This window comes from Dasypus novemcinctus, chromosome 7 (genome assembly GCF_030445035.2).
Source record: "Dasypus novemcinctus isolate mDasNov1 chromosome 7, mDasNov1.1.hap2, whole genome shotgun sequence".
Lineage (NCBI taxonomy): Eukaryota > Metazoa > Chordata > Mammalia > Cingulata > Dasypodidae > Dasypus > Dasypus novemcinctus.
Genome location: NC_080679.1, coordinates 77,384,068 through 77,392,943, shown reverse-complemented (window position 1 = coordinate 77,392,943; position 8,876 = coordinate 77,384,068). Strand labels below are relative to the sequence as shown.

The window sequence follows — 8,876 nt, the reverse complement described above, 5'->3', positions numbered from 1 at the left end:
TTCCTGCTATGTATTATGTCCCCATACCAACTTGTCTGCAGCAGATGCCTACTTTACTCAAGGGTGACTTGGACAATAATCTCCCATATGTTCTCCTACATCATGTTATACCTTTTGATATTAACAATATCTTTGGGATTTTTTTCTCTGTTCTCTATTTGAGCATATTCCCTAATTAAAAGAGGAAAACAACTGGCACCAGGAAAACCGGAGTGATGCTTATCACCTTTTTTTCAGTCCTAAACCTGTACCTCATGCTCTACCAATTGTGGCCAAAGAAAATCACAAATATGAGCTGCAGAGGTAACTTATTGACTCATCCTGAAAAAAGAAAAAGCTCTGAAGCTATTCTTTATACACGTTAGATTCAAACCAACAAACATTATTACATGTTCCTGATGCTTAACAAGGAACTGGGCATCTAAAGATGAAAAATAGATGATCTTCACCCTGAATGAATGGACCGTCAATGATGGTTCCAGAAATGAAGGAACTGATTATTCCAAGCACTCAGAGGGAGGAGTCATTTTGAACTGAGGGATAAATACAATGGGCCTTAAGTTAAGATTTTTCCAAGTAGAAAATGTGAGGAAGGGCCTTCCAGACATAGGAATTGATGTGAACAAAGTCATTAAGATTAGAAAGTAAATGATGTGTATGGGGAACAGCAAATAGTCACACTTGTCTGAAACATTCACCACAGCTATAAGGAAGGGCTGGGATTACTCACAGACCCGAGGTTCTCAGCCTGGCTTCTTCAAACTATGGCTAGTGTCAGACATCTGGGAACCAACTGGCTCCCAAATTTTGATTACTGAACACAGGAACAATTTACGAAACCACCATGAAGAGGATTACAATTACCATGCAAAACAAGGGTATAGTCATCAAATCTACTCGTTGTATTTATTCTCTTCCATTAACTTCATTAATTTGTTGAATTAGCTGCCAGGCACTGTGTTAAGTATTAGGAATGCAGAGCAGAGTGCACTTCAGTCCCTGTCTTTGAGGAGCCTAATAACTGTAGACCTCATGTATGCCCTTATGTATTTATTCAATTTCCTAAATATCTGGTGCTGGTTCTTTAGTAGCAAAGAAAACATTGTTGCTGTTTTTTTAATTTAAACAATCTTTCATTATTACAGAAGCAGTTCATGAGTACAGATTTACAGAATATAGCGCAAGCCAAAACAAAAAATAAAGCATCTGTCACCACCCAGATAGCACCACCATAAGCATTGGTTCACATCTTCCCACATCTTTGTATGCATTCACATATACTAACATGTATTTTGTTTACTGAAATGCTATCATATTGTACATACCGTCTTGTAACCTGCTTTTTTTGGTCAGATATCGCCATTTTTCAAGTCAATAAATGCTTCTCTTCTAGTATTCAGATCATATTCAAATTTCCCAATTTAATCCAAAAATATCCTTTACAGCTAATTTCTCCAACCCAGCCCCTGACTCAGAGCCTTGCACTGAGTCTCCTGGTTATGTCCTCATGTTTCCTTTTATTTCCCCCCTCATGGTTCTTTTAATCCAGTGTGTTCTTTTTGTTATGATTCTAACTTGATGAAAATAACTAGCCAGCTATTCTGAAGAACGTCCCACCTTCTGGATTTACCTGCTTCCTCATGATGTCATTTCATTCCTCTATCCTCTGTACTTCCTGTAAACTTAGAAGTTATAACTGAAGATGTGATAGAGGCAAGTTAAACTCTTTGGGCTAGAATGGGTGATAATGTGTACTTCACGTGGCATCACAGAATATACATAATATCTAGTTGATTCAGCGTTAATTATGGTCAAGTAGACGGTTGGGTAATAGTAATGACTGGGGGTTTTAAAGGGAATACACGAATGCGGCAAAAGTAGCTACAGAGTTGGAAAATTGTGACTAAAACATTACTATTTAAAGAGGGTGGGATGGGGAATCAAGTGCTACAGGCTCCGGAACACCAAGGAAATCCAATCGTTACTTCCCACGTTGGTGTCACTCTAACGCTGTGTTTGGATCCCCTGATCTCGTTCTCACAATTAAAAAGGAAGAGCAAAGGAAGGAAGAACTTTGTGACTCCCCCATGACTCTTCGGGACAACTATTTAATAAAGGGAGAGTTTCCCTTTACAAAGTGAGCTGAACTGACGCGGTAGGTAGCTCAGAGAGGCCACCATCATCACCCTTAGCGGTCCAACCTGGGACTGACTGGGTGGATTTGCATCCACCCCTATCTTCAGCAGCCTCGCCTCTGGCCACCAGGGGGCGCTGCAACTTAGGAACCATTCTTTCGCGTGAGCCGAAATGTATCTACATGAATCTTGTCCAACTCAGGGCTCCGTAGCTAGGTGCCGGGACGAGATGAACCGTCTTTCTGCTCTCTCGCGAGCACAAGTTGACACCTCCTGGTCTGCGCGCGCAGGCCCCTCCAGGTGGCGCGCGGCAGGTGGCGCTCTCTGCGGCGTCGCCTCGGCTCCGGCTGCCGCGGCGACGATCTCCCGGCGGGCAGTGCGGCCCGGCTCTACGGCGGCAGCGACTGCCACGTCCCAAGTGCTACGCCGAGGAGCTAAGCGGGCGGTGCGCGGGGGGCGGAGAGCAGCGCGGAGCCCGGCCACAGCGATCGCCCGCCGCCATGGGCTCTTCGCAGAGCGTGGAGATCCCGGGCGGGGGCACTGAAGGCTACCATGTCTTGCGGGTAAGGGCTCCGACGGCGGCCCGGAGCGGTGGGCTGGAGGCGGGGCCGGGCCGCGGGGAGGCTGAGGACCCGATGGGTACCTTCCCGGGGCAGCCAGGCCCGACCCCGCGAAGGAGCAGAGACTATGGGCTCTCACTTGGCCGACGCTGATTCGAGAGGCCAATCGCATCCCGCCTCCCCCTAGCTCCCGGGCCCGGGGTCCACGGTTCTCGGACAGGTTGGACTCAGAGGCGGCTGCCGGCGACTTGGCTGGGGTTCGGCCCTGGGTAGGGGGCAACCTTGGTTCCTCTTCCTCAGCACGACCTTCTCTGCTCCGCCACTCCCCAGTTCTTAGCTTCCAAAGTTACCAAGGGATTGGGAGCAGCCTCTCAAAGAGGAGATAGTGACTGTAGCATTTGAGTGTCCGGAGAAAAGGAATCTTGAACACCGCAACCTGGAGCTGGGGGATGCGACTGCAGGTATTAATCCACCTCGGCGCTTTCCGGATATCCGGAAAGGCCATTTAAGAAAGGAGACAGAAAATAAAATAGCCTAGTAGTTTTGACTGACTTAAAATGTATTTCATTTTGACAGGACGGTTTCTTCGGTGTCATTTCTGCCTTTTCCTACCCTTCCCTTCAACATTTCCTGGAGAGGGTACTTCCTTTCTGTTCTTATTAAGAGTACTGAGGGTGTGGTGAAGATAAAGGTTGAGAATCACGGTGGTAAGAGAGCTAATGATAAGGAATGTACTTAAAATAATCTGGGTAAAAAGGAAAGGAACCTCAGTTCACCAGGATGCAGAGAAACAGCATCTCAGAAAGTGTTAGCTAAGCCGGCACTTCAGCCCTGAGTTCTACAAAGCATGTAGTCGGCTCCACATAGAGCCAGGAGTTTTTAAAAGGAACACTGATAGTAGTGTACTGGGACACCTGCATGAGTGGTAACACGACAGTCAATAAAAGTGGTCCCCAGCCCATTAGGGAAGTAATCAAGTGTCACAGGCATGAGCGTTTTCACTGAAAGGGACAGAGTGCACTTCTCCATGCTACCTTCATTTTTTGCCCTAGGTTGTGTTACAGGCGAGACAACATTCTTAAACTAAATTACCCAGATATCCAGATAATAATAGGGTTGTGATAGATCACCTTTCTGATCTTCAGGATTAATATGTCTAGTTGTCTCTTCACTCCACTAAAAAATCTCTCTTGAAGCTGCACTCTTGGTAGGAAAGAATGTTTTTGCAGAAAGAAATGGGAGTCTAATAACACCATATTACCTTCCTATACCTTTCAGCTAACCCACCCAGGAGTGCCAAACTAATGGGGGGAGGGCAGGGGGAAATGAAAGGAGAACAGTCAGATCCTAAATGTCAAGTGAAAGTTAGCAGCAGTACCTTCCTCTCTGTTACCTGCTCTGATTTTGACTTTCTACTCTAATGTGCTATCCAGGATTACTCGCTCATTCTCATGGTGACTGATTGTGGTCATGTATCCTTGGGGACGCATGATGTTTTCATAATACATGCCCTCAGGGAAACTCAGTAAAACGCATTAGTGCTAATGAATAAAAAAAATTGTCTTAATATTTGCAAGACAACTGTTCATATCAAATGGATTCCAATTTAATTCTTTCTGTTTATGGGTTCATTCCAACATGAAACAGTTAAAGTGAATTTTCTTTATTTTGCTTTATTTCTTTATTTTGCTCCTCAGCAAACTAGACTTATACATATTCAGTAATGCAAGTGTGTTATTAATTGTTCATCTGATTTTTAGAAAGACTCGGGACAACCTTAGTTACCACTGCGCATTTGGAGCATTAAAATGTTGCAAAAAATGAAATAATTCTTATTTAATTAAGAGTTTCATGAGTGGGAACTTTAAAATAGTAATGATCATAATTTAGGAGAATTTTTAAAATGTTTCTGAGTTCCTTATCCACTCTGCATCTGATTCTGTAGTTGGTTTCTTTATTTTTAGAGGGAAAAGTACTACATTAAATCTTAACATACAAAAATGTCCTCCCCCTTTCATGTTTTATTGCCTGAATATATAGTGGTATATTTTACAGCTGAATTATTGAGTTTGTAAACCAGAGTAAATATGGCAGGAAAACCTTGCAGTAAAATCACCCACTTGGAACTAGTTCTAGAATGGTTTAATTAGAGTCACTTTTTCTTTAATAATCAATTCCCTGGCCAGTTCCTTGTTGGTAATAAAACTTGTATGACTGGGTTTTGAAGCACCAGCTATACCGTCGCCCATATCTACAACTGCTTTATTGTTATTTCAGAGTCCTTATAATTCAGATAGATGAAACTTCCCATTTTTTTCATTCTTTTGCTATATCCTTTTTTAGGTTCTGTTTTAAAAATCTTTAGGGGACAACCTTGAAATAGGTCCAGCTTTTCTACTGTAAGCAGTATACTTTCCTTTTTATGTATTCTGTATTTATACATGAATGCATATTTTCATGTGGTTGTGGGTATTGTATATCAAACTCCTTATCACCCCATCTTATTTCGCATAAGTAACCTAATGGTAGTTTCTTATGTATCTTTCAGAAAGCATATATCTGTCCCTCTGTCTCTATCTCTCTTTATCTTACTTCTTTTGTAACTAGTGGAATAATACTTTTACACACCTTGCTTTTCTCACTTGGTGAAATGTCTTGTCAGTCTTTCCATAGGAGCACATAGAGATCTGCCTCGTTCTTTCAATTATTCTGTTGTAAAATAGTTTGGTACCTCCTGTGTTAAACAGTTCATTTTTCTTGTCTTTTTCTGTTTTAAGTACCTTAAATCCTACCCTTTTCACTTCAAATGAATGTTTTCTCAAATTGTTGAATTTTTATGCTGTCTGTTTTTATAAGCATTGATCTTCATTTTGGTAAGTTACTATATTTTCTCTTTTTTTAATCAATACAGCATTTTTTTAAAGAATTTTTAAAAGCTATTTCTCTCCCCTTCCCCCTCCCCCCAGTTGTCTGCCCTCTGTGTCCATTCACTGTACGTTCTTTTGTGACTGCTTCTACCCTTATCAGCGACACCAGGAATCTGTGTTTCTTTTTGTTGTTCATCTTGATTTCTCAGGTCTGCCTGTGCAGCGCCATTCTTGGGCAGGCTGCACTTTCTTTCGTGCTGGGCAGCTCTCCTTACAGGGCGCACTCCTTGTGTGTGGGGCCCCCCTACGTGGGGGATACCCCTGCGTGGCAGGGCACTCCTTGCATGCATTAGTACTTCGCGTGGGCCAGCTCCATGCAGGTCAAGGAGGCCCGGGGTTTGAACCGTGGACCTCCCATGTGGTAGACAGATGCCCTAACCACTGGGCCAAGTCTGCTTCCTTATATTGTTTTCTGATTCTCAACACATACAACTTCGTTTGAGACTGTTTGGATAAGTTCAAAAAGTAAAACAAGGAACTTAAATTACCTGTAATCCCATCATCTAAAGGGAAATACTATTGAAGTATTTTTCCTGGTCTTTTTTTCCTAACAAAGATTATGTATGCTATGACATATTCAAGTACAATATGATCAGAAGTTATCATAAGATATTACTTTACAACCTAAATATCCAACAGTTGAGAAAGTGTTAAGTAAACAGGGCCTACCCACAGATTAGAATGTCATGCGTTCAGTGCAAATGGTCTCAAAACACACTGTATATATGTGTGCCTCTCTGTGTGTGATGTACATGTGAGTGCCCAGGAAAATAAAACTGCAACATTCTTAACCAGGATATTAAAAGGACTATTGGTCGATGATGGCATTTGTATAGTCCTTTTAAATTTAATATATTTTCTAGACTTTCTGCAGTGATCATGAGGTACTTGTATAGTCATAAAAAATATAGATATAAAACAAAGTGGACTCCAAGTGGGAGATTTTTTAATTTTTTAATTTGTTTATGTGGTATGTCCATATAGTAGAATATTATTCACCTGAAAAAAGGAATGAAGTCCTGATACATGTTACAATATGGATGAACCTTGAAGGCATCATGTTGTGTGAAGTAAACCAGACACAATCTTTATATCATCTCACTATTGTGAAATATTAGAATAAGCAAACTCATAGTTATAGTATAGGTTACCAGGGGACAGGGGTGGGGATAGGCAATGAGAAGTTAAGGCTTAAAATGTGCAGGGTCCCTACTTGGAACAATGGAAATGTTTTGGTAATGGATCCTGGTGACGGTAGCACAACAACATGAATATAATTAAAAGCACTGAAATATATGTCTGAACATGGTTAAAGGGGAAATGTTAGGTTGTATATTTGGTAACAGAATAAAAAAATTTTTAAAGATCCATGGAACTGCAGTACACAGTGAACCATGGATTATAGTTAATAGTACAGTTATTAAAATGTGCTATCACACATTTAATAGTACATGTAACACTATATAATAGTACAGTTATAAAAAGTACATAATACAGTTATGAAAATGTACTTTCATCAACCGTAACAAATATTCCACACTAATGCAAGGTGTTAATAATAGGGTAGTATTTTGGAACCCTGAATTTTATGCATGATTATTCTGCAAACCCACAGCTTCTCTAATAAAAAAAAATCCTTATATTTCAGATTCTCTTGTGCAGTGGGTCAGATTCCTTGTTCACCATGAAGAACAGTATCAGAAATAAGGGGCCATGTTTTCCTCTGGACATAAATACATTGAGAGATGCTCATAGCAGATCACCAGGGACCACTCTGAGGAATCACTAGATCCTAGTCTCAGTACCATCACTGCAGTATGTTTCCTTGGGCAACTCTGAACTTCTTTGAGCTTCATTCTTTTTATCTGAAAGATGGGAACAATGGTTGTGCCTCCTCCACCTTTCTCATGAAGAGACACACTAGTATATAAAAATAATTTGAAAACAGTTAAGCATTGTTAAATCTCTTTATTAAAACAGTACCCTCAAAAACAAAAGTAACTTCTACTTCATTGGTTGTACTGAGGATTAAATATTCCATGTAGAGCACTTAGCATAGGGTATGGAATATGATAAAGAATAAATGCTCACTGACGCCTTTATTAGTAGTGAGAACCAATATTCTAGTGTCAGTACTAGTTAAAATATACTGGAACTAAACATTTTTAATAATGTTTCCATTTAATCAGTCAGCAGCTACTTTTTGTCCATGTGCCTACCCCTGTATTTTGCTGCTATTCTAGTTAACTGTGCCTGCTAATTTTAAGGATCCTCATTTTTAAGGAAGTTTGTTTTCTGTTTTTGGTGTCCTTTTCATTACTTTGCCACAGTGTTATTAAACACACTTATTAAAATGACTAAAAGTCTCTATGTAATTTAAAATTATCTGGTTGGGTTTGGTTTTCTTCATTGTACAATCTATAGATAGCTTAGTGGCAGTTAGACTTATTGCACGTTGCATAACTCAGTCTTAGAAACCATCTAGTCAACCTCCTCACTTTACAGCTAGAGAAGAGGAGGCAAAGAAATTATGACTTGCCCAAGGTCACACAGCAAGTTTTTTTCCCCAATGAAACAAATACCTAAGTTGGTATCTGAAGAGTTTACTTCACATTTGTCTTTCAAGTCCCCTATAGGAAAATTTGTCCATTTGCAGACATAGAAGAGCCCATTCCCTTCCCCCAAAATGTCTTTTATAACTATCAAGGACTTAGTGGGTGGGTTTTTTTTTATTATATAACATTCCCAAATCTTTTCTATTGTCTTGATCTTCTAAGCATACACACACAAATACACACATCATGAGGTAGTTAACGGCTTTATGTGTATCATTGAAGAGAGTCATCATTGAGGTGTTAACTGGATTGAATTTATTTTTAGTCTTAACATCTTTACTGTTTTTAAAACCAGTATAAAGGTGAAAGTGTTAACACTAAATTGAGAGAGAGGAGATGATGGTGTGAACAGAAATTCATTCAAAGGGACTTACCTACCTTTATGTGTAGAGACAGAATCTCTGGAAGAATGTAATATGCAATAATATAAAGAGGAGACAAGTACACAGTTCACTAAGTCAGCTTTATAGAAAAATCTCCATGCTTAGAAGACTGAAGGGAGATCATTCAGTTATCAGTCAGAAGCCTGAATTAAGTGTATATATCACCTTGTAAAATATCATCTGGTGATTTTCTGTGCTTTGAAAGTAGCCTTGTCCTTCCTTTGCTCCTCCTCACAAAGACTTTTAAAAAGAGTGA

General features: G+C 40.3%; 1 protein-coding gene across 2 annotated transcripts in view; it reads left to right on the top strand.

The window, feature by feature from the left end:
- Positions 1 to 2,311: 2,311 nt before the first annotated feature.
- GORASP2 (golgi reassembly stacking protein 2) overlaps positions 2,312 to 8,876 on the top strand; it is a 31,853-nt gene continuing 25,288 nt past the window's right edge. Inside the window, exon 1 of one of the 2 annotated variants that reach the window (XM_004460784.5) lies at positions 2,312 to 2,698. In XM_004460784.5, the coding sequence (XP_004460841.1) occupies positions 2,636 to 2,698 (63 nt within the window). In that variant the 5' untranslated portion in view covers positions 2,312 to 2,635. Of the gene's footprint in view, positions 2,699 to 3,025; positions 3,157 to 8,876 lie in introns of those variants that run through there. The other variant, XM_058300658.2, reaches the window with a different exon arrangement.